General features: G+C 44.5%; 2 protein-coding genes and 1 long non-coding RNA gene across 5 annotated transcripts; all 3 read left to right on the top strand.

Moving 5' to 3' along the window:
* Nucleotides 1–438: 438 nt before the first annotated feature.
* LOC109766165 (sucrose:sucrose 1-fructosyltransferase-like) lies at nucleotides 439–4847 on the top strand. The gene is made up of 3 exons (XM_073503397.1): nucleotides 439–2146; nucleotides 2252–3093; nucleotides 3739–4847. The coding sequence occupies exons 1-3, from the start codon at nucleotides 1447–1449 to the stop codon at nucleotides 4420–4422; spliced, it is 2226 nt and encodes a 741-aa protein (XP_073359498.1). The 5' UTR covers nucleotides 439–1446; the 3' UTR covers nucleotides 4423–4847.
* Nucleotides 4848–6589: 1742 nt separating this feature from the next.
* LOC109766146 (uncharacterized) lies at nucleotides 6590–11667 on the top strand. Of its 3 annotated transcripts, none has more exons than XR_006667021.2 (5): nucleotides 6590–7184; nucleotides 9567–9887; nucleotides 10364–10532; nucleotides 10610–10698; nucleotides 11141–11667. It is a non-coding gene; the product is annotated as an uncharacterized lncRNA (long non-coding RNA). The 3 variants fall into 3 exon arrangements; XR_005763784.3 differs by having other exon boundaries at nucleotides 6660–7184; nucleotides 10364–10469; XR_002233532.4 differs by lacking the exon at nucleotides 9567–9887 and having other exon boundaries at nucleotides 6689–7184; nucleotides 10364–10469.
* A 1375-nt stretch (nucleotides 11668–13042) lies between these two features.
* Nucleotides 13043–15923, top strand: LOC109766145 (sucrose:sucrose 1-fructosyltransferase-like). The gene is made up of 4 exons (XM_040396740.3): nucleotides 13043–13576; nucleotides 13795–13803; nucleotides 13893–14737; nucleotides 15104–15923. The coding sequence occupies exons 1-4, from the start codon at nucleotides 13102–13104 to the stop codon at nucleotides 15785–15787; spliced, it is 2013 nt and encodes a 670-aa protein (XP_040252674.1). The 5' UTR covers nucleotides 13043–13101; the 3' UTR covers nucleotides 15788–15923.
* The last annotated feature ends 9604 nt before the right edge of the window (nucleotides 15924–25527 follow it).

Genomic DNA, 25527 nt, shown 5'->3' with positions numbered 1-25527 from the left:
GGTATGGCGTGGACCCCTTTTACCGGTAACTTTTGGTTTTGCAAAAGGTCTTCAGCCTATAGTGTCTATTTGACTGTGTGATGACCATGTTGAGGTAACTTTTGACTACTTGCACTGGTAGAAAAAAGCCCTTTAGTCCCGGTTCGCAACAGCCTTTAGTCCCGGCTGTGCAACCGGGACTAAATATGCGCGACTAAAGACCCCCCCTTTAGTCGTGCCTCTTACGGACCGCGACTAAAGGCTTTAGTCCCGGTTCTTGTGGCTGACCGGGACTAAAGGCCCGTCCACGTGGGCGCCCGTGGTCCGTCGGGGCGGAGGACCTTTAGTCCCGGTTCTCGTGGCCAACCGGGACTAAAGGCCTCCACCGCAGGTTTAGGGTTTTAGCCCCCCTAAACCTGGTTTATTTTTAGTTTGGAGTGTTTTATTTCTTTTATATTTTATTTTGTGTTTTATTTTAATTTTGATAAAGTTTCAGTACACATATTCTACGCTACTATATACATGTATATGAAATTTCAAACAAGAAGAATTCAAGAGGAATATATAATATATATTCAATCTCGGGTGACCATATACAACTTCGAACAAGTTTCCATACACAATTAGGATGGATGACCATATACAACTTCGAACAAGTTTCGATCTCGGGTATGCATATAAATTTCTTCGTCCTCGGTATAGTGTTCTCCTTTAGGATTGATGACTTCCCTCATGAAAATTCCTGCTAATTCTTCTTGAATTGGTCGGAAGCGAGCTTCTGGACTAAGCCTCCTCCGCAAGTTATCCGTCGCATTCCGCACGCTATCCGATGCCTTCCGCTCAGAGGTGTGTCTCCGGATGTTCTCACAAACATAGTATCCACATAGATTGGTCCCCGGTGGCTGCTTATCCACATTAACTAACCTTCTTATGGGGGCCTATGGAAGCCTCTTTTTCTACTAGTGTTGCCATTTATCATATCATCATCGAGCCCTTCATATCAGAAATAAGTGACCTTTTAGGCATGTTGTACTAAAACTTTTAGGCTTTGAATATGAATATCATTTCATTTATTCAGACTGAAGATGCGCACATCATCTTCTTAAGTCAGTTTGAGCTAAGCGCGTATGAACAATGTGACCACACCACGTCATGACATGTGTAGTCTCTATAAATTGTGATGAAATTTATCCCTGACTATCATGATAAGGATTGTTACCGTTTTCCTCGATCGGCGAGGCCGAAACCACTCGTTCGTCCTGGCCGGCAAGGCTCTCGTCAACTGTATTTTGTTTGGATCTCTCTGCAGTGTTAATTTGGAGCATTGAATGTTAAGCCTAAAATTGGTACTCCATAAAGTCTGTTGTATGCATGTGCCTAAATTAATTAATAGGAGTACGTATATATCTTTTGGATTAAGATGGGTCTAACTTCATTCGCAAAAAAAAAAAAGATGGGTCTAAATTAATGATTCAGTGGTACCGTTCCTTAGCCTCGGCGCAGCTATATATAAGAGATAAATCGCGCTCTCAAAGACTCAAGAAAGAAAGAACCCGGTCGAAAACTTTCCTCTTCAGTTCTGTAGCGGCGATGAAGTCACGCGCCGGCACGCCGCCGGTCCTGTACTCGTACGCGTCGATGCAGCAGCGGAGCAGCGGCGGCGTGAGGTGGCGCGAGTGCGGTGCCGTGCTGGGCGCCGCCGCCTTGGTGGTGCTCGTGGTCACCCACGCGCTCCTCCCAGGGGCCAGGCTGGGGGACCTGGGCGACGTGGTTAGCCCGGTACTCCGTCTCCGGAGAGCCAGGCGGGAGGAGGCGGCCGTGCCGTCGTCGGAGAAGATGGTAGGGGAAATCGGCGATGAGGCCGATGGCTTCGCGTGGAGCAACGCCATGCTGCAGTGGCAGCGCACTGGGTACCATTTCCAGCCGGAGAAGAACTACATGAACGGTATGGAATCCATTACTTCAAGATTGAGTTTTCAGATTCAAATCCTCCTATATGTTCTTCCCCGGCATCGACGACTATGTTTGGAGGAAGAAACTGACTGGCAATGGCTAGCTGCCTTTTTTGCTGTCTTTTTGTTTGTTTGCTTGCCGGAGAAAGAAACTGACTACCTTTTGCTTACGTGCTCCGGCGACATGCATGCATGTATGCATGCAGATCCAAACGGTGCGTACGATGATTATCACTTTCAATCCTCACTAGCTGTCGTCTCTCTGTATGTCTATCAAGTGGGAAGGACACGTGCTGATTAATTGAAACGCAAACATGCAGCTCCAATGTACTACCGTGGATGGTACCACTTCTTCTACCAGTACAACCCGGAGGGCGTCACGTGGGGCAACATCTCGTGGGGGCACGCCGTGTCGCGGGACATGCTCCACTGGCACCACCTACCCCTTGCTATGGTGCCCGACCGATGGTACGACATCAAAGGCGTTTTGACGGGCTCCGCCACCATACTTCCTGATGGCAAGGTCGTCCTGCTCTACACGGGGAACACCGACACCCTCGCCCAGGTACAATGCCTTGCCGTACCTGCTGACCCTCATGATCCTCTCCTTCGTACTTGGACCAAGCACCCCGCCAACCCTGTGCTCCTTCCGCCCCCCGGGACCGGCAAAAAGGACTTCCGCGACCCCATGACAGCATGGTTCGATAAGTCCGACAACACGTGGCGCACCATGATCGGGTCCAAGGACGACAACGGTCATGCTGGTGTCGCCCTCATGTACAAGACAAAAGACTTTGTCAAGTTCGAGCTCATCCCGCGCCCGGTCCACCGTGTCGAGGGCACCGGCATGTGGGAGTGCGTCGACTTCTACCCTGTGGGCAACCGCAACTCATCACAGGAAGAGTTGTACGTGCTGAAGGCGAGCATGGACGATGAACGACATGACTACTACGCATTGGGAAGGTACGACGCTGTGACCAACGCATGGACGCCGCTGGACCCAGAAGCAGATGTGGGAGTCGGACTAAGGTACGATTGGGGAAAGTTCTTTGCGTCCACGACATTCTATGATCCGACAAAGCGGCGACGCGTGATGTGGGCGTATGTTGGTGAGACAGACTCCAACCGGACCGACCTCGCCAAGGGATGGGCAAACGTCCAGGTATCTGTATTGTACATCAATTTGATATGTTTTACCACGTGTTTACCATCTATCATCAGTTCCATTAGTTCACTATGCATGCTGGATATATATAGATTTGACAACAATGCGATTGTTAACTTGCATTCGTTTATTATGCATGCTTGATACATAAATAGTCCCTCCGTTCATTATTACAAAATGTTCTAATTTTTTCCGATTCAGATGTGTATATAGACACGTTTTAGTATGTTTGTTTATTCATCTCAGTCCGTATGTATTTCATATTAAAATATCCAAACATCTTATAATAGTGAAAGGATGAAGTAATTATTTGTATTTATGGCTTAAAAAATAGTTTGGCTATGCTTTTTTCCAGACTCATTTCAACATTAGGCTCTCTGAGAAGATCAAATCTAACTCAAACAGATTCAAATTGAGCATTTCCATCATGATTGTATAAGCCACCTCGTACTTTTTAGCACATAAGAGAACCTTTTAAGTTGCCTGCTGAATCCATGAGTAGGCAAGAGACAATTTGGCGAATAGAAACATCTTATTAGCTAGAAGAAAAGGTAGTGGTTCCTGGTATCAAAGTGCCATCATGGTTAAGGGACTTCCCTAGCTTGAATTAATGAACTCTCTAATTAATGGTGTATGATGTAGGCGATTCCGAGGACGGTGGCGCTGGACGAGAAGACCCGGACGAACCTCCTCCAATGGCCGGTGGAGGAGATCGAGACCCTCCGTTACAACGCCACTGACCTCAGTGGCATCACCATCGGCATTGGCTCCGTCTTCCCCCTGCATCTCCGGCAAGCCGGTCAGCTCGACATAGAGGCCTCGTTCCGCCTCAACACTTCTGACATCGCATCCCACAACGAGGTCGACATCGGCTACAACTGCAGCACTAGCGGTGGTGCCACCAACCGGGGTGCACTCGGCCCCTTCGGCCTCCTCCTCACCAACGGCCACAGTGAACAAATGGCAATGTACTTCTACGTATCTAGGAGCCTTGACGGGGGCCTCCGGACCCACTTCTGCCATGACGAGTCGCAGTCATCGCTGGCCAGGAACGTTGTCAAGCGTGTGGTGGGCAGCACTGTTCCGGTGCTCAACGGAGAGGCATTATCCACTAGGATTCTAGTGGATCATTCCATTGTGGAGAGCTTCGTGATGGGTGGGAGATTGACGGCGACGTCACGGGTGTACCCGACTGAGGCCATCTATGAGGCGGCTGGGGTGTACGTTTTCAACAATGCTACCGGCTCCACTGTCATCGTCGATAAGCTCGTGGTGCATGAGATGCATTCAACACCGATGCAACTAGATCTTTTTGCACGAGATTAACTTCCAACCGGTTTCTCTTTACTAAGTTCGGTTTCTGATATTTTTCTAGTTCTGTCAGACGGATCTAGTCAGCAGCACATTCATGGAAGGGAAAAATCGCACATTGTTACTGTCTGCTCGTTTATGCAGCAGATCATAATATTTTGCATTGCCCAGTGGGTAGCAAGCTGGACAGTACACGAGTCCAACCCATAGGGTGAGGCCGGAAACTCCATTAGCTCGTATGTAACCTGGTAGCTTGACTCGACGCTCTTCTCAAAAAGCAAAACTCCGTTGGCCTGGCCCAAGCTGAAGTGGAGCCCCCTCACCTGTATGTCAATCCTTTCTCATTTCTTTTCCGAGCAGTTTCTGAGCTAGAGGTTTACTCATGTGTAACTCAAGTTGGCTTTTCTGCAAGATCTCTGCGATTATTTCAGTACCTACAACCTACAGATCAATAGGACGTATAGGAGCTCTGTTTATTTTGCATACATATTAAAAATTGAAGTATACATATGCAATAACATCACTTGACATTTTTCGCCCAGATTCTGATCGGAATTTCTCAATTTTGTTTACATTATACAAGACACGCGGAAATATCGATCACTGAAATTGTCCTCCAAAAGAATGATACAACTTGCTTGCACTTGCAGAATTTTTTGAGGCATCTAAACTTCAACTCAACTTGCACCTTCAATCGGTACCTTTTGGCTTTGTTAAACGTTTTCTGTGCATGTTTAAACCTTCAGTGTCTATTTTTCTCTGTGATGACCATGCTGAATTCAGATTTGCCTTTTTCCTTGCTATCTACCATATCAGCAGCGATACTCCCTCTGTTTCATGTATAAGTCACATTTTGGACATGGTTTCAGTCAAAATTTTAAAATTATTCTTTCACTAAACATATACTTTTAGTTTGGGTTGAAAATTTGAAAATCTTACATAGATATTTGTACATATCTACAAGCAGGTGATAAAACCGGCAGTAAAATAATTTCTATCTTACACTAATAGTTTTTTCTGCAGTAGTGCAACCAGTGTCGACATTGACCTTACGTTGTGACTGCACTACACACATTTTTTTCGACAAAGGGTGAATTTTATTGGCTCAAAAGAAGCATCAAGAGGATACAATATAATGAGCATACACCCGGCCTCTACATAACTAGGATGCACACAGTCAATCCAACACACACGCTAAAACACACCAACGACTAGCAAAGTCATAAGACCAAAAGCTATGAATAGGTGTGAAAAGGAAAAAAGAAATAAAAAAGCCCCAAAGCGATCAGATCAACGAACGACAAACTAGAACTGCGACCATATCCGCACCAACCATTGACACCACATTGACGACGAGGATCTTCAACAACAACGCCTTTAAGAAGGAAGCGACACTCAAGCGCCGCCGTCGCCGGATCCAACTACAAAGGCTAGAATCAAAATTTTCACCCTGGAGAAACAGTCCGAACGTATCCGAGCAATGCATCCAACAAGGTCATGATGTAAAAAAAACATCGCCATTGCCAGGGATGAGCACTCGGGTCTGACCTAGGCTTTCGCCCCGGAGCTCGAGACCGGGTGCTCGCAGCACCACCATCAAAGTCACACATGTGTTGTCGCCGCCGCTTTTCCACAATCCAAGCAGCTACAATTTAACCGCCGCCACTCCAACAACATTCCTTTGCGTCAATGTGCATCATGTTAACAGCGTTCGGCCGCCGTAGGCAACGCTACTAGAGTTGAATAATTTGGTGGCTTGTCAGATGGAAACGCTGCTGAGGTGGTGCTCGCTAGCAGCATTCAAACTGAACGCTGCTATATGGGACATAGTAGCAGCGTCCAGAGGGAACGCTGCTACTCTGAGGTGGCTGCTAACAAGTTACTTGCAGCGTTCGGATTGGAATCTGCTAGATGGCACATCTGATCGCTGCTAATGGGGGGTCATGTACTGGTGGAAGGATCTTGAAAGACCCAAAATCCATTAGATAAGCATAATTGTATATTTTATAAAAGGACTCAATAGAACTGGAAATTCCAATACTATCATCCTTGAGTCCTGGCCAAAGGATGGTGCTATCTATTGTTTTCTTTTCTATAGGCGTTGTTTGGATAGCGGTGATTAGCGTTAGGATTATAAAAAGCGAGTTTTTAGCTGATTTTTAGGAAACCCCGTTTTACGTTACGTTTTGTAAATAACGAGTTTATAAAAAGTTACGTTTGGATAGGAAAACAGAAAAACTGGTCGGTCATGTACCTTGTTTGGATACCCTCCAGTGGGCTGTTTCCTTTTCTCCTCCCGTGACTCACTCTCACTTTCCCCAAATCAGCCATGGCGTCTTCCAAGTCTGTCGTCCTGCTGGTCCCCTCCGATTCCTCCTCCGCTCGCTGACACCGGTACTCCCCTGCTCTCGGCCGTGGATGAATCCGCGCGAGGACACCGGCTAGTGCGCGCCTCCGGCCACGCCGGTTGCTGCTGGACTCCCCGACGCCGCTGCCCGCCTCCCCTCCCCTGAACGGCTAGGTCGCTAAGGCCTACTGTGCTTCGTCGGCCGTCAGCCAGCTCTATCCGTCGAGCAGTGCTGCTTCAGCTCAACGCACATGCCTGCCTCCCTAGAATGCCGGCGGTGCAGGCTGCACTGTAACCAGCCCGTTTTACCACTAGATCTGTGGGGCGCCGGCAGCAGCAGGCAGCTGTAGCCCCCGCTCCCTAACCAGCATGACCATGAGTAACAGCGGATGCAGAGAACAAGCTCGAGGACGGCGATTCAGAGGAGCAGGTATGTTTGATTTTTCTTTTTGCAAACTCTGTAGTTAACATGGTCTACCATGCACTTGCCGAGAGGAGCTATAATTATCTTTGTTTCATGGTCTGTATCATGCACTTGCCGACAGAAAAATACTTCATAAGTAACAGGCCTTAACAATTAGCTACATATACTGGAATTTGTATAATGGAACTTTGGAGGAGAGTGCTACTGTAGAAAGCAAAGTTAGAACGGGCAAGGTTCATGGTCTTTCTAAAAACAAGAAGTTTCAGGTGCGTTTGTAGCAGTGAAAGCTGACAAGCTTTGCACTTGGTACATTGTAGAACCTGGTGCGTAGGTAGGACGGGAACACTCATATGTTACATAAGAACACACCCATTTGAAGTAGTTTATTTGTTGCTTCATTTGCTGAATAGATTGGTGAAAAATAACATTTCATCATGTAGCCCTAGATAGAGAGAGGTAGAGAGAGAGTTCATAAGCCTATAAAAGAATGGGGAGTTCATGAACATATAAAGAAATTTAAAGTTCTAACAATAATTATTCAAATACATCTCTAATTAAAGATGGAAATCAAATATTACGGCGTTTAATCATCTTGTTGTTGTCGGTTCACACGTCGTTGATGATTAGTCCACAATTGTTGAGCGATGCCAGCACGAACTCTCTCACCAGCAACTCGGTCATCTTCTCTTGCTTGCCCACGAACTTGTTGATCACCATGGTCAACATTTTCTTGTGTTTCCCCATGCTCATAAAGCTCAAACAACTCATCAGGCTCATTAACCTTCCTTATGAAGTTGTGGATGATGCAACAAGCCATAACAATTTTAACTTGGGTTCTATATGGATAAGGAATTCCTCCTTTCCTACTTAGAATTGGAAAACGAGCTTTCAGAACACCAAAGGTTCGTTCCACAACGTTCCGCAGCTGTGCATGCACATGGTTGAACAAATCCTTCTCACCAGTATATCTCCGATTACATCCACGAAAAGAAGCAATATGATAGCGATCTCCGCGATATGGGGCAATAAATTTTGGAGTATTTGCATAGCCTGAATCAACAAGATAAAATTTGCCTGCACATGAGGTTTCATAGCACAGTCAGAATTTATATTTATATTATAGATACACAAATAATTAATATATTAATAATTTTACCTTCAGGAACAACCAAACCCCCACTAGTAACAGCCCATCTTAGAACAGCTTGATCCGATGCAGAACCCTCCCATCCAGCAGCGACATAAGAGAATGTCATGTCAAATGACACTGCTGCCATTACATTTTGAGACAGATAACCATGCCTATTTCTGTAAGGAGTTTGCTTATCAAGCCTGATTTTCGCCTCAATGTGTGTCCCGTCAATTGCTCCTAGACAGTTCTGGTGGGATTTTTTTAGTCAAATAAGGATGTTCACATGTTGTGGACATTGTACTTATGAAAATCATATGTAAAAGGAGTATCTTCTTCAAATAGAAATTATACCTTGAAATATGGGTAGAACCTTGCGTCACCCAATATTTTGGATGGGACTTTATTGCTTGGATCTGTTATGCAAACATCACGCAAACCATTTATGGCGTCTAAAACGTTGTTGAAGTGTCGGCTGATTGGTTCGCCAGAATGCTGATATCTATCTTGCATGACACGGTTTCTAACATTGTGACCAATTGTATGTAAAAACATGAGTAGTTGTTCGCCCACTGTCATTCGATTTGTATCCTTAAGTAACTTTCTCTCGCACAAAGCATCCCGCAACAAGAAGAATGTGTGCTTCTCAAGACGAATTAGTTCATAAAATCTAACTGGATGTCCCTCTAACAACTCTATTGTTTTCTGAGCACCAGTTAATATAGAGGTGTTACGAGTTGTTTTGAATAACCTTGTAAACAACACATCACGAAACAAGGACACTGCAGGAATGTTGTTAATAAGCACTTGCTCAGAGTCAGAAAGTTCATCATCTGGCACATCCAAGCTGTTCATAGTTCCCTGCACAATATACACTATTGATATCATCTCAGGATATTTGTTTAAAATATATCAGTGCTGAACCATCAAATGAACAATATAAAATTGAAAAAGAATGTTCATTATTTCACACAAGCTGATAAAACATACTGGAAATTGTTTTCTGAATCTACGACAACGACTGAAATAAAATACTATGGTCAATGGTGTATTACAAAAATTCTAAGGATCAAGAATCCAAAGCTTTCGCGTCTCATCATCCATCTCAATGAATATGGCCCGTTTATCACCATCTGTAAATGCCTTGACCGCTTTTAGTTTCTCTTTGGGATCTAGATTACTCATACTATTTAATATTGCCATACATGATTTAACCGAGTAAGCTTCATTTTGTTGTGCTACTGTTTTCTTCGCTTCAGCAATGCTAAGTGATGCATCTGCAAGGCGGTCAATTGCTGATATGGCATCGTCGGCTGTCCGTTTTTGCCCTCTTCCAGTTTCTTTTGATCCACTTCCAGTGGACTTCTTTTTTTCTTGCTCAATGGTAGTTGACTTCTTCATGAAGACACCAGGGGAAGTATTGTTTTCATCAGAATCAATCTCATGAACTTCAACATCCATATTGAGATCAATCTGTAAAGATTTGCTTGTACATGCAGCATCTTTTCCTTTGCTAGATACAACACCAGCTCCAGATGCTGTTGAAGTAGCACATATGGCTTGAAGATCTACCCAACTAGGTCACACCTTATCTCGATATTCCTGTAGTGACTTATCCTTCTGCAAGTTGTTTAGTTTTAGGTTAATACTATGATATGAGAACTTCATATGGATTCTACTCGCAAATCCTTACCTTAATTAGTTCTTCCCAAATTTCTTCTGAAGCTTTTATCATTTTATCATCATCGTCCCAACCAAATCCCGTGAGTTTTAGAAGTCTGTCCATGGTACTGTAGCAACTCCTGTAGTACTTATGACGATTTTTCAGTTATTGTAATTCAAGTTTCTCTACCCTTGAATCGTTGAATTGTCCTAAGATATCACGCCATGCTTTCTTTGTGTAACTTGTTCCTTCTTTCCCTCCCTGTAGACTTTGATCTTTCAATATATTGAGTAGTATTTTGTCCTCTGAAGATTTCCATACGTGGCGCTTAGCTTTATCTGTGTTTTCCTTCCTAATTATTTTGTCCTTCTCATCATCCATATTTTTCTACAGGGAGATACAAGAAGAAATAATGCAAGATGAGTCATTTTGTTCATTACGATAAATCTACGAAGTGGAAGAAAATGAGCATGCCACTAATATTTCGATCTTTTGAGGGGTAATCCTGTGGTCGTTGTACACAAATGGGAGTCTAGGAGTGAACTAATCTTTTGTTCAAAGTGTGACTGGACACTTCAATTTTTGTCGCATGTTCGCCTAATGGGATGTTCCCTGACCAGTTACTTTGCTGGGTTGCAGCCAAGATCTCAAGCATGAAGTTCATTTACTATGAAGCTGGGCTAGGTTTCCCCACTTATTGCCGTCAACTTCACATTGGACATCACAAGGTATTCTGATCTTCATTTGCTTACTTCATAGCTCTTACCATACACTATATAATATGGATAGATATGATTGATACTTATGCAAAATTATCCTTATACTGTGATTTAAACTGTATCCTTATCATGAAAAACTAACTACTGCACTTGGATATATACACTGATTGACAATATTATTGTGGTTCGGTGTTGGATTATTTTAATATGTATGGTGCATTTATAGAGCACCCTGATTCTCGTATGTACCATAAATTCATATTTAGGAATTACCAGGTTATTGGATCTTGTATAATCTAGGAATTGCCTAAATAAAATTATCAGGGGTTGTATGGAAAATAGGGTTCGCTGCCAATAGAATTAATTCAATGAACAGTAGCATGAACGTATTTACAAAAACAATTCGTACTGCAGAATTTTGTAACTCTAGATGGTTTATCTTACCGTGTAGGACGGGTGAAGCCACGAATCCTGATTGAAGACCGGAAGATGATGATGATAACAAGAGCTCGATGGAGGTGTGCAGTCCTATTGAAGATGGCCAAGTTCAGATCCAAAGGCGATGTATTCCATCCAGTGCCTGTGGCCGGGGATCGCAGCCAGCCTGTGCGATCTGTGTGTGGAACGCACCATGCGGCCAACAAATCCTGTTATATAGGCAATGGAAAAAGGCGGGAGGTGAGTCGCAGAAAGAAAAATTGGTGCCAATGTGGTTGTTCAGGAAAGGGCGGAGGCGGAGATGGACAGTTGCGATCTGTATTTGTTAATCGCGTTTGTGGAAAAATGACTAATACTCGTTTTCCCACAAACCTGGAATTTTGGGCTTTTGTGAAACGAGTTTCCTATATGCATGGGTTCGTTGGAGGAGCCAAACAAGATTTTGTACGGTTAGGCCGTTTTTCTGGCTTATGGAGATCCCGATCTGTATGTTCCCCTTATCCAAACAACGCCATAGTGCACACATAATATGTTTCATAAGTTAATTTGTGCTATGTGTGTATAAGTGTTGTGGCTAGCCCACGTCATGACATGCCTAGTCTATAAATTATGTTGCACTATATCGGTGGTTCTCATGGGTTGGCGTCTATTGTGAAGTCTCATTACGTAGAATTTTACTCCATGGTCCAAAAGGCTGGAACCACTCATTCATCCTAGAGGGTGAGCCTAGCATATTACTCTCTCTCTCTCTCTCTCTCTCTCTCTCTCTCTCTCTCTCTCTCATACATCGCTTGTACTTTGTTTGCACATGTCGGCACTGTTGTACTCATCAACAAGAGCTTGGATGTTGCAATCAATGAGGCTGGAAATACTCGGTAGTCTTGAGCGGCGAGGCTAGTCTCTACCTTCCCCCACCCTGTATCCCCCCTCCAATACTTTACTGAACAGTGGAAGAGTCTCAAAATTCCCAAAATCCATTAGATAAGCATGACCGCATATATTTAATAAAAGGACCCAATAGAACTGCAAATTTCAAACCCTTGAGTCCTGGCTAGTGAGGGCGGTGCCATCTGGTGTTTCCATTTATATAGTGCACATATAATAATTTTTGAAGTTAGTCTGTGCTCTGTGTGTATAAGTGTTGTGGCCTAGTCTATACATTATGTTGCACTATATATCAGTGGCTCTCGTAGCTGGCGTCTATTGTGAAGTCTCATTTCCTAGAACTTTACTTCATGGTCCGCGAGCCTACCATATTACTATCTTACCCCTCTCTCTCTCTCTCTCTCTCTCTCTCTACTTTGTTTGCACCCTTGGACTTTGTTGTACTCTTCAATGGGAGTGTTGGATGTTGCAATCTATTAGGTTGGAACCACTCACTAGTCTTGAGCAGCGAGGCTGGTACTCTATCTTGTTTTCTTCTATATAGTGCACACAACATTTTAATAACTCTGTTGTCTCATGTTCACACCTACCGGATTTGTTGTACTCTTTAGTTGGAGTGCTGGATGTTGTGATCAATAAGGTTGGAACCACTCATTAGTCTTGAGCGGCGAGGCTAGTACTCTCTCTTGTTTCTTCGACGCTGCACGCATCATCTTCATAACTCTATTGTCTCCCTCTACGTACCTCCCCTCAACCGCCTCCCCCCACCCACCCACCCACCCACCCCCCCACACACACACACATACTTTTTTTCAACACGAGTAGGGCACGACCCAAAATCTGTCCTAACATTTTATAGAAAGGACCCAACAAAACTAGAAATTGCAACTCGGTCCTAACATTTTATAGAAAGGACCCGAAATCACCATAATAGATTGCAATTCGGTCCTGCCTAACATACTTCGCCAAGATCCAAGACAAACTCGCGATGGACGAACCACTTGGGATGGAAGTAGTAGTAACGTTCCTCTTGTGAACAGAAGGAACACGTGATACGGCGCTCGTGGCCGCGCGGCTCTACATACATACATGGCTCCTCCTCGGGACCGCAGGACGAGCAGATCAAGAGAGTCCCTTTCCAGTTCCCAAGCGTCGGCCGTGGCGATGAAGTCACGCGGCGCTAGCGCTGTCCCCGACACGCCGCCGGTCATGTCTGGGCACGCGCCGCAGCAGCACCAGCGGGGCGGCGCCGGCGGCGGCACCAGGTGGCGCGAGTGCGCCGCCGTGCTGGGCGCCGTGGCCGTGGTGGCGCTAGTCGTCACCCACGCGCTCCTCAACGTGGGCGACGATCTCGGCGACGTGGCTGACCCGGTAGCCCGTCTCCGGGCAGCCACCGACGAGAAAGCGGCCGTTCTGTCGAAGAAGACTCCCGGGGAGGCCCAAGCGGAGCAGGACATCAAGGCCGGCGCCGGCGCCGATGCCGACCGGTTCCTGTGGAGCAAGGAGATGCTGCAGTGGCAGCGCACTGGTTACCATTTCCAGCCGGACGGGAACTTCATGAACGGTATATGCAGTCGATTCCATCGTTCCAGTGACTGATTTTTCAGATCCAGATCTCATTTTTGCCTTCATGTTTGCATCACATGGTTTGATCTATCTTTCACACTTTCGCTGTGTTTTTGTTTCTTTGCTTGCTTGCTGGGAAAAACACAAACTGACTGTCTTTTCCTTGCTGCTGACTGACGTGGCTATCTACTCCACGACATGCATGCATGCATGCAGATCCCAATGGTTAGTACTACTACTTCATCACTTGCTGCTGTACCAGCTGTCTGTTTGTATGTATGCATGCTGCTTACGTGGAACACAACAATGTGCAGCTCCGATGTATTACCGCGGACTGTACCACTTCTTCTACCAGTACAATCCCAAGGGCGTCGTCTGGAACAAGATCGCCTGGGGCCACGCCGTGTCGTCGGACCTGGTCCACTGGCGCCATCTCCCCGTTGCCATGGTGCCCGACCAATGGTACGACATCAACGGCGTCTTGACGGGATCCGCCACCATGCTGCCCAATGGCACGGTCATCCTGCTTTACACGGGCAACAGTGACACCTTTGCCCAGGTTCAGTGCCTTGCCTTCCCTGCAGACCCTGAAGACCCCCTCCTCCGTACCTGGACCAAGCACCCTGCCAACCCCGTCATCTTCCCGCCCCCCGGCATTGGCGATAGGGACTTCCGCGATCCCATGGCTGCGTGGTTTGATAAGTCTGACAACACATGGCGCACCATCATAGGGTCCAAGGATGACCATGGTCATGCCGGTATTGCCCTCATGTACAAGACGAAAGACTTCATCAAGTACGAGCTCATCCCGGACCCGGTCCACCGTGTCGAGGGCACCGGCATGTGGGAGTGCATTGACCTCTACCGCATTAGCGGTGGCAGTGACTCATCAGAGGAGGTGATATACGTGATGAAGGCGAGTGTGAACGATGAGTGGCATGACTACTACGCGTTGGGGAGGTTTGATGCAGAGGCCAACAGGTGGATGCCATTGGACCCGGAAGCTGATGTGGGGATCGGCATGAGGGTCGATTGGGGTAAGTTTTATGCCTCTACATCCTTCTATGATCCGGTCAAGCAGCGGCGTGTGAGCTGGGGGTTTATCGGCGAGACCGACTCACCCAACACCGACATAGCCAAGGGATGGGCAAGCCTCCAGGTATGTTATTGTTTATCGAAATTATTGTTTTACATTGTGTTTACCATCTATCATTATGTTATTGTATCATGCATCACATCTTGAGGATTGAGTATGTCAGAGCATACATGTTTCATTCAATAGATCAACACATGTCGATCGAATGTCATTTACATCTTCCAAGATCTTAATTTATTTTGTGCTTTGCTAACCACATAAAATAATTAAGGACATTTTCCTTCTTCCATGTCTGCTGTTACAGTACATGTCATGCCTTTATTAGTTAAACAAGAACCATATGATTAGTTCTTGATGTCAATGTGCATTCATCATTGTGGGACTTATATTATTAAACAAACTAATGGACGGTGTATGATGAGCCTGCAGGGGATTCCAAGGAAAGTAGTGCTAGACGAGAAAACCCGGACGAACATCCTCCAATGGCCGGTGGAGGAGATCGACACCCTCCGCTACAACGCCACCAAGTTCAGCGGCATCACCATCGAGTCTAGCTCTGTCATAATCCTCCCTCTCCGCCAAGTTGCTCAACTCGATATTGAGGCATCCTTTCGCCTCAATGCTTCCGCCATCGCCGCCCTCCACGAGGCCGATGTTAGCTACAACTGCAGTACAAGTGGTGGTGCCACTGAACGCGGCGCGCTTGGCCCCTTTGGCCTTCTCATCCATGCCACCAACAGCGGCAGCGAACAACTGGCAGTGTACTTTTACATTTACAAGGGTCTTGATGGGGGCCTCCGGACCCAGTTCTGCCATGATGAGTCGGGGTCATCGCGAGCCAAGGAACTGCTAAAGCGTGTGGTGGGAAGCACCGTACCCGTGCTCCACGGAGAGGCTTTATCCGCAAGGGTGCTCGTGGATCATTCGATTGTGGAGAGCTTTGTGATGGGTGGGAGGATGACGGTGACGTCACGCGTGTACCCTATGGAGGCTATCCATGCGGCTGGTAGGGTGTGCGTTTTCAACAACGCCACCGGGTCTGCCGTTACCGTCGAGAAGCTCGTGGTGCACGAGATGGCGTCAGCACCAATACAACCATACCGTGATGCATGAGATTAATTTATGTATTTTTCATGTTCGATGTCAAATCTGGTCTAGTTCTTTCAGATGGATCTAGTTAATCAGTGGACATACATGAAAAGTTTCGCAGTGTTACTGTCTGAACCTTTATGCAGCAGATTTGATTATATTTCATGCATGTCCATCATCATGAAATAAAAGACTGTCTTTTAAAACAAAAAAACAAACCGATTGCTGGGTGCTCTATTGGGCTGGACTGGAGAGAGGAGTCCATCTCGTCCCGTAAGGCCGAAAGTAGTATAGAGAACAGAAAACGTGCCTCCTCCTGCAAGCATATATACATACATACATACAAAACCATAAAAAAAGAACCGCACGCGTACAACTAGGCAAAGCGATTTCCAACAAGGCAACAACCGATCGAAGGAGAGGAAGCGAATCGCGTTGGGCAAGACAATGGCGGCGCAGCTGGTGCAGGTGGTGACAAGGCTTGGCAATCGCTTAGGGGCATCAACGGTACTACTTCCTCTCTCTCGCTCATACCTTTGGATCAATTCGTCGTATGTACGTAGAGCAATTTCCCTATGTTCTCGCCCTCTCCCTGAAGCGGCGTCTGCCTTTGTTCCCGGATCTCTTAGGCTTCCATGGCACAGCCGATGCTGCAGATCCCTCCATATCCTTGAAACTTGACGACTTCCGATTTTGCGTGTGTTATTGCAGGGTCTTTTCAAGCCAACGCCTGCCCAGAGCAAAGCGGAGGTCCAGGCTTTCCTGCAATCGCTTCCTATTGACTACAATAATATCGATGGTGAGGCTGCGAGGATCTATGAGGGTCTCAAGAGGAAAGGTCCAGAAATACCCTTGGATACTGTGACCCTTTGTCTCAAGTCAGCGCGTGACATCATCACGAGCAAATGACATTTGGATCTATGCTATGCAAGTATCTTCTTGCTTAATTTGTAAGGTCGAATTGTTCTCCATATTTAGAAATACCTGACAGCCTACCAGATTGGAGTGTAAGCTTTCGTGCCGGTATTTATAGCGGCCTGTGATTGTGAACCATCTCGTTCTACATTATGTTTTGTTGGATGCCTGTACTTTGTTTCCTTCAATTATAGGAAAAGCTTCCTGTCAGCCGGCTGATTACTGCCTACCCCATGAGTCACACATCGTTGATGAACCTTATCTCCTCAAAGGTTCGTCTTCAGAAAATTTGTCTCGTCGCTCTTCTCTCTCAGCAGCCAATCACTTCTTTCTCAATAGCAGCCAATCTCCACTTTCTCTTGGATGCCTCATGCCTGTACTTTGTTTCCTTCAATTATGGGAAAAGCTTCCTGTCAGCTGGCTGATTACTGCCTGCCCCATGAGTCACACATCGTTGATGAACCTTATCTCCTCAAAGGTTCGTCTTCAGAAAATTTGTCTCGTCGCTCTTCTCTCTTCTCTCTCAGCAGCCAATCACTTGTTTCTCAATAGCAGCCAATCTTCACTTTCTCCCTCCCAACTCTCATCTAGAGCCGCCACCACTTAGCCAAGCAACAGACGTGCGCATGATCTCCGCCCCGCCGGAGGACGCCACCACCGGCCCCCTTTCTCCTTTCCTCCTCCTCTCCTTACCCCTCTCTCTCCCGTATGATTTCCCATGGCACTCCGCTACGAGCCCCTTTCTCCTTCCCTCCTCTCTCTCCTTACCACCTCTCTCTCTCTCCAACCATGACCCTCTCTCTGATTCTCTTCTTCGGTGTTTTATGCAACAAACTCTTTGTTGCAAAAACAATTCTACAACAAGAGCTCTGTTGCAAGAAAATTGTAACAATACCTTTGTTGCAAAAAAGATCTGCAACAAGATTTCTGTTGCGAATTTCTTTTTCTACAACAGGACCTTTCTTGCAAAAAAAAGTTCTGCAACTGGACCTCTATTGCAAAATTTCTGCAACAAGACCTGTGTTGCAATGGTGAAGGTGTCACTTGGCCGCTCGATGTGCCAGATCTGACGGCTTGCAACCCGGCCAACCTTTTTTAAAGATTAGCCGGCGGACGCGTAGCACGCCCCTTCAATTATCATTAAGTAATGCAAAATGCAGGTCAAAAAAATGCCTACCACTTTTGAGTGGCTGTGCCAGCCAGCGATGCATGCGTATCGGTTGTGTTATAAATGCTTTGGCTAAACCTACCGACGGAAAACGAAAAATCATAGCTTTGGAATCTCGCTTAATTGAATCTCCTGCTCCAAATATAATTTTCACGTCATATCGCTTTGCGTAACTTCATCGCGGGTCGTGAGCGAGCGACTCTGGAGACCACCACTGTCGTTACTGCTGCTTCCCCCTCGCCGTCGCCCGAGGAGGCCGTCCTGCTAAGCCCCGCGGCAGCAAGGACGTGTGCTCCTTACCTTGGCACCTTCAACCCCTTCCTCAAATCCAAGGCCCCGGAGCCCCCATGGCTGGTGGCCTCCAAGTCTTTGATCCAATGGTATGCCGATGACTCAGGCTCCATCTGCGGCTATCGGAGGATGCATGTGCCTGCTTTGTGGCCTGTTTGGATCGCCTCGTCATCCCAGCCAGATCCCACCAGACAACCGGGATGGATCAAGCGGGTGCTCAGGTTAGGCAGGCTGTAGCACCGTGATAACCCACAAGTATAGGGGATCGCAACAATTTTCGAGGGTAGAGTATTCAACCCAAATTTATTGATTCGATACAAGGGGAGCCAAAGAATATTCTCAAGTATTAGCAACAGAGTTGTCAATTCCGCCACACCTGGATAACTTAATATCTGCAGCAAAGTATTTACTAGCAAAGTAGTATGGAAGTAACGGTAATGGTAGCAAAAATAATATTTTTGGGTTTTGTAGTGATTGTAACAGTAGCAACGAAAAAGTAAATAAGCGAAGAACAATATGTGAAAAGCTCGTACGCATTGGATCGGTGATGGAGAATTATGCCGGATGCGGTTCATCATGTAACAATCATAACATAGGGTGACACAGAACTAGCTCCAATTCATTAATGCAATGTAGGCATGTATTCCGTATATAGTCATACGTGCTTATGAAAAAGAACTTGCATGACATCTTTTCTCCTACCCTCCCGTGGCAGCGGGGTCCTAATGGAAACTAAGGGATATTAAGGCCTCCCTTTAATAGAGTACCGGACCAAGGCATTAACACATAGTGAATACATGAACTCCTCAAACTATGGTCATCACCGGGAGTGGTCCCGATTATTGTCACTTCGGGGTTGCCGGATCATAACACATAGTAGGTGACTATAGACTTGCAAGATAGGATCAAGAACTCACATATATTCATGAAAACATAATAGGTTCAGATCTGAAATCATGGCACTCGGGCCCTAGTGACAAGCATTAAGCATAGCAAAGTCATAGCAACATCAATCTCAGAACATAGTGGATACCAGGGATCAAACCCTAACAAAACTAACTCGATTACATGATAAATCTCATCCAACCCATCACCGTCCAGCAAGCCTACGATGGAATTACTCACACACGGCGGTGAGCATCATGAAATTGGTGATGGAGGATGGTTGATGATGACAATGGCGACGGATTCCCCTCTCCGGAGCCCCGAACGGACTCCAGATCAGCCCTCCCGAGAGAGTTTAGGGCTTGGCGGCGGCTCCATATCGTAAAACGCGATAAATCTTTCTCTCTGATTTTTCTCCCCGAACACGAATATATGGAGTTGGAGTTGAGGTCGATGGAGCTCCAGGGGGCCCACGAGGCAGGGGGCGCGCCCAGGGGGAAAGGCACGCCCCCACCCTCGTGGAAAGGGTGTGGCCCCCCTGGCCTTGATTCTTTCGCTAGTATTTTTTATATTTTCCAAAAATAATCTCCGTTGATTTTCATGTCATTCCGAGAACTTTTGTTTCTGCACAAAAATAACACCATGGCAATTCTGCTGAAAACAGCGTCAGTCCGGGTTAGTTCCATTCAAATCATGCAAGTTAGAGTCCAAAACAAGGGCAAAAGTGTTTGGGAAAGTAGATACGACGGAGACGTATCAACTCCCCCAAGATTAAACCTTTGCTTGTCCTCAAGCAATTCAGTTGATAAACTGAAAGTGATAAAGAAAAACTTTTACAAACTCTGTTTGCTCTTGTTGTTGTAAATATGTAAAGCCAGCATTCAAGTTTTCAGCAAAGATTATGAACTAACCATATTCACAATAACATTTAGGTCTCATGTTTACTCATGTCAATGGCATAATCAACTAGCGAGCAATACTAATAAATCTCAGATGACAACACTTTCTCAAAACAACCATGATATGATATAAGAAGATGGTATCTCGCTAGCCCTTTCTGAGACCACAAAACATAAATGCAGAGCACCTTTAAAGATCAAGGACTGACTAAACATTGTAATTCATGGTAAAAGAGATCCAGTCATAGTCATACCCAATATAAATTAATAGTAATGAATGCAAATGACAGCGGTGCTCTCCAGCTGGTGCTTTTTAAAAAGAGGGTGATGACTCAACATAAAAGTAAATAGATAGGCCCTTCGCAGAGGGAAGCCGGGATTTGTAGAGGTGTCAGAGCTCGATTTTGAAATAGAGATAAATAATATTTTGAGCGGCATACTTTCATTGTCAACATAACAACCAAGAGATGGCGATATCTTCCATGCTACACACATTATAGGCGGTTTCCAAACAGAATGGTAAAGTTTATACTCCCCCTACACCAACAAGCATCAATCCATGGCTTGCTCGAAACAACGAGTGACTCCAACTAACAACAGTCCCGGGAGAGTTTTGGTTGCAATTATTTTGATTTGATTTGCATAAAGCATGGGACTGGGCATCCCGGTGACCAGCCATTTTCTCGTGAGTGAGGAGCGGAGTCCACTCCTCTTGAGAATAACCCGCCTAACATGGAAGATACGGACAGCCCTAGTTGATACATGAGCTATTCAAGCATACAAAACAGAATTTCATTTGAAGGTTTGGAGTTTGGCACATACAAATTTACTTGGAACGGCAGGTAGATACCGCATATAGGAAGGTACAGTGGACTCATATGGAATAACTTTGGGGTTTAAGGGATTGGATGCACAAGCAGTATTCCCGCTTAGTACAAGTGAAGGCTAGCAAAAGACTGGGAAGCGACCAACTAGAGAGCGACAACAGTCATGAGCATGCATTAAAATTAATAAACATTGAGTGCAAGCATGAGTAGGATATAATCCACCATGAACATAAACATCATGAAGGCTATGTTGATTTTGTTTCAACTACATATGTGAACATGTGCCAAGTCAAGTCACTTGAATCATTCAAAGGAGGATACCACCCCATCATACCACATCACAACCATTTTAATAGCATGTTGGCAAGCAAGGTAAACCATTATAAACTCCTAGCTAATTAAGCATGGCACAAGCAACTATGATCTCTAATTGTCATTGCAAACATGTTTATTCATAATAGGCTAAATCAGGAATGATGAACTAATCATAATTACAAAAACAAGAGAGGTCGAGTTCATACCGGCTTCTCTCATCTTAGTCAGTCCATCATATATCGTCATAATTGCCTTTCACTTGCACGACCGAACGATGTGAATAATAATAATAGTGCACGTGCATTGGACTAAGCTGGAATCTGCGAGCATTCAATAAACAGGAGAAGACAAGGTAATATGGGCTCTTGGTTAAATCAACAATAATGCATATAAGAGCCACTTCAACATTTTCATCATGGTCTTCTCCTATCGACCCCCATGGAAAAGAAAAGAAATAAAACTATTTACACGGGAAAGCTCCCAACAAGCAAAAGAAGAACAGGAAATATTTTTGGGTTTTCTTTTTAATTATTACTACTACAGCAAGAAAGTAAACTAGCTAAAAGCTATTACTAATTTTTTTCTTAAGGTTTATCAAACACACAATAAGAAAGCATAAAAAATAAAATAAACTAGCATGTATATTACAGTGAAAAAGTATGAGCACTGACATCTAGCAATGAGTGTGCGAACATGAATGTAATGTCGGTGAGTAATACGTACTCCCCCAAGCTTAGGCATTTGGCCTAAGTTGGTCTATTGCCACGGCTGGCCTGACGGATATCCATAGTCATAACTGGGGTCGTACTGTGAAGAAGCCTCGGATTGCCACTGGTTGGCAATCATCTCCGGATCCCACTGGTAATTAGACTGTGGTGGAGGATCAAATTGTGGTTCCGGCTCTGGCTCTGTGGCTGATGTAGGGTTCCGGTACGCTTGGATGGTCGCTAGCGGAACGAGATAATTGCCTGCTGATAAATCAAACAAGGAAGGAGCAGGCAAGGTAATAGTCTCCGGGTGATTCTTACCAAATAGCAGTTTGTATTTTAGCGTCCTTTCCCTATTCTTAACAATAAAATCATGCGCTACCATACTCTTATAGTCTAGAAAAACAGTAGGCAGCAATTTTTCTTCTTTCTCATAGTGCCTAATAGGTATGTTATAGTATGCAGCGAGGCGCGAGGCGAAGATGCCTCCCAAGATGGGGCCCTTAGTACGGTTAAGATTTAACCGCTTTGCAACAATAGCGCCCATACTAAATGTGTCATCACGAAACAAGGCATGGAACAAAATAATAATATCAGGGACACTCAGGTTTCCACAGTTTCCGCGACCAATTAAGCATCTACTAGCAAATATAGCAAAGTAACGTAGAACAGGAAAATGTATGCTAGTGATTCGTGCATCGGAAACTTTCCTCGTTTCCCCTACAACAATTGTATCAATAAACCCCTCCACATCGTTACTATGTGGTTCCTCTATGAAACCCGAAAAAGGTAACTTGCACACCTCACAGAATTCACGAAGGGTCATCTCCTTATACTCATCATATAAATAAAAATCCACCATAGGTGGTGACCTCCTAGAATGGAAATGAAAATTTTGCACAAAGGTATTGGTGAGTAAGAGATACTGTTCGCGTTGGTCGCGGAGGAAGTCGGTGAGGCCTGCATTCTCAGCCAACTCATAAAAATCATCATAAATCCCGGCTGCTCTCAAGAAATCATCGGAAGGCCATTCACACGGTCGAACCTCCGTGGTACGAGGCAGATTATATTTGGGCCTCTCTGCTTCTTCACTTTGCTTATCCTTCGAGCTTCGGCTCGAAGAGCCCCTCAAAAAATCTCTTCATCATTTTCTGAAAATTTCTGAAAATTTTAGTAACTTCAAATAAAAGTGAACCAAGCTCAACAAAATTGATAGCAACTACTCCTACAAGTGCCTAGAGCCTATATCATGCATTAGAACTACTTGGAACCATATAAATTTGACATGCAAGCTCAAGAACATGGTCACCTAGGCAGCAAAAATTTGCAATGAATAAAGCACTAGAACAAAAACTAATTGGACCATTGGAGGAGTCACATACCAAGGAATAATCTCCCAAAGCAGTTTTGTGAGAGGTGCTTTGAGCAAGGAGATTGAAAATCGCAGCAAAATGAGCTAGAACTCGTGCTTGAGCTGGTTGGTGATTTTTTTGGGAGGAAGAAGAAGTGTGTGGGTGCAGGAATAAGTGCAGGGGAGCCTCCGTGGGCCCACGAGGCAGGAGGCACACCCAGGGGGGTGGGCGCACCCGGGACCCTCGTGCCCAGGTGCTTGCTCCCCCTGCTGTGTTCTCAGTGCCAAATATTCTCAAATATTCCAGAAAAAGTCATATTAAATTGGCAGGGCATTTGGAGAACTTTTATTTTCGGGGTATTTTTATATTGCACGGATAATTCAGAAAACAGACAGAAAATACTATTTTAACTTTATTTCAACTAAATAACAGAAAGTAAAAGGAGGGTACAGAAGGTTGTGCCTTCTAACTTCATCCATCTCATGCTCATCAAAAGGAATCCACTAACAAGGTTGTTCAAGGCTTGTTAACAAACTCATTCCGAATAACATGGAACCGGAGAAATTTCGAATAACACTATGTTACCTCCACGAGGATATGCACGTCCCCAATAATAAGAATATCATATCTCTTTTTGACAGTAGGAAGAGGAAATTCAAAACCTCCAAAAATAATCGATGGAATTTTTCCAATAGAGTTTATACTGTGAACTTGAGGTTGTTTCCTCTGAAAGTGTACCGTATGCTCATTGCCATTAACATGGAAAGTGACATTGCCTTTGTTGCAATCAATAACAGCCCCTGCAGTATTCAAAAAGGGTCTTCCAAGAATAATAGACATACTATCATCCTCGGGAATATCAAGAATAACAAAGTCCGTTAAAATAGTAATGTTTGCAACCACAACAGGCACATCCTCACAAATACCGACAGGTATAGCAGTTGATTTATCAGCCATTTGCAAAGATATTTCAGTAGGTGTCAACTTATTCAAATCCCGTCTACGATATAAAGAGAGAGGCATAACACTAACACCGGCTTGAAGATCACATAAAGCAGTTCTAACATACTTTCTTTTAATGGAGCATGGTATAGTAGGTACTCCGGGATCTCCAAGTTTCTTTGGTATTCCTCCTTTAAAAGTATAATTAACAAGCATGGTGGAAATTTCAGCTTCCGGTATCTTTCTTTTATTAGTAACAATTTCTTTCATGTACTTAGCATAAGGATTCATTTTGAGCATATCGGTTAATCGCATACGCAAAAAGATAGGTCTAATCATTTCAGCAAAGCGCTCAAAATCCTCATCATCCTTTTTCTTGGATGGTTTAGGAGGAAAAGGCATGGGTTTCTGAACCCATGGTTCTCTTTCTTTACCGTGCTTACTAGCAACAAAGTCTCTCTTATCATAACGTTGATTCTTTGATTGTGGGTTATCAAGATCAACAGCAGGTTCAATTTCTACATCATTGTCATTACTAGGTTGAGCATCAACATGAACATCATCATTAACATTATCACTAGGTTCATGTTCATTACCAGATTGTGTTTCAGCATCAGAAATAGAAATATCATTTGGATTCTAAGGTGTGTCAATAACAGGTTCACTAGTAGCATGCAAAGTCCTATCATTTTTATTTTTCTTCTTTTTAGAAGGACTAGGTGTATCTACATTATTTCTCTGAGAATCTTGCTCAATTCTCTTAGTATGGCCTTCAGGATACAAAGGTTCCTGAGTCATTTTACCCGTTCTAGTAGCCACTCTAACAGCATAGTCATTATTCTTACTATTCAATTCATTGAGCAAATCATTCTGAGCTTTACGTACTTGTTCTACTTGAGGGGTAACCATAGAAGCATGTTTACTAATGAGTTTAAGTTCACCTTTAACTCTAGACATATAATCACCCAAGTGTTCAATCATATAAGCATTTTGTTTTAATTTTCTACCAAAATAAGCATTGAAATCTTCTTGCTTAATCATAAAGTCATCAAACTCATCCAAACATTGGCTAGCAAACTTAGTAGGAGGGATTTCAGCTTTATCATATCTATAGAGAGAATTTACCTTTACTACCTGTGTCGGGTTATCAAGACCATGTGTTTCTTCAATAGGTGATGAATTAAGACCATGTATTTCTTCAATAGGAGGTAAATTCTTAACATCTTCAGCGTTTATACCTTTTTCCTTCATAGATTTCTTTGCCTCTTGCATATCTTCAGGACTGAGAAATAGAACACCCCTCTTCTTCGAAGTTGGCTTAGGAGTTGGTTCAGGAAGTGTCCAATTATTTTCATTTGTCAACATATTATTCAATAGAATTTCAGCTTCATCTGGTGTTCTTTCCCTGAAAACAGAACCAGCACAACTATTCAGGTGGTCCCTGGAAGCATCGGTTAGTCCAT

This window comes from Aegilops tauschii, chromosome 7 (assembly GCF_002575655.3).
Source record: "Aegilops tauschii subsp. strangulata cultivar AL8/78 chromosome 7, Aet v6.0, whole genome shotgun sequence".
NCBI lineage: Eukaryota > Viridiplantae > Streptophyta > Magnoliopsida > Poales > Poaceae > Aegilops > Aegilops tauschii.
Note: the sequence above shows the minus strand (reverse complement) of the source record. Positions and strands in the feature narration are given on the sequence as shown.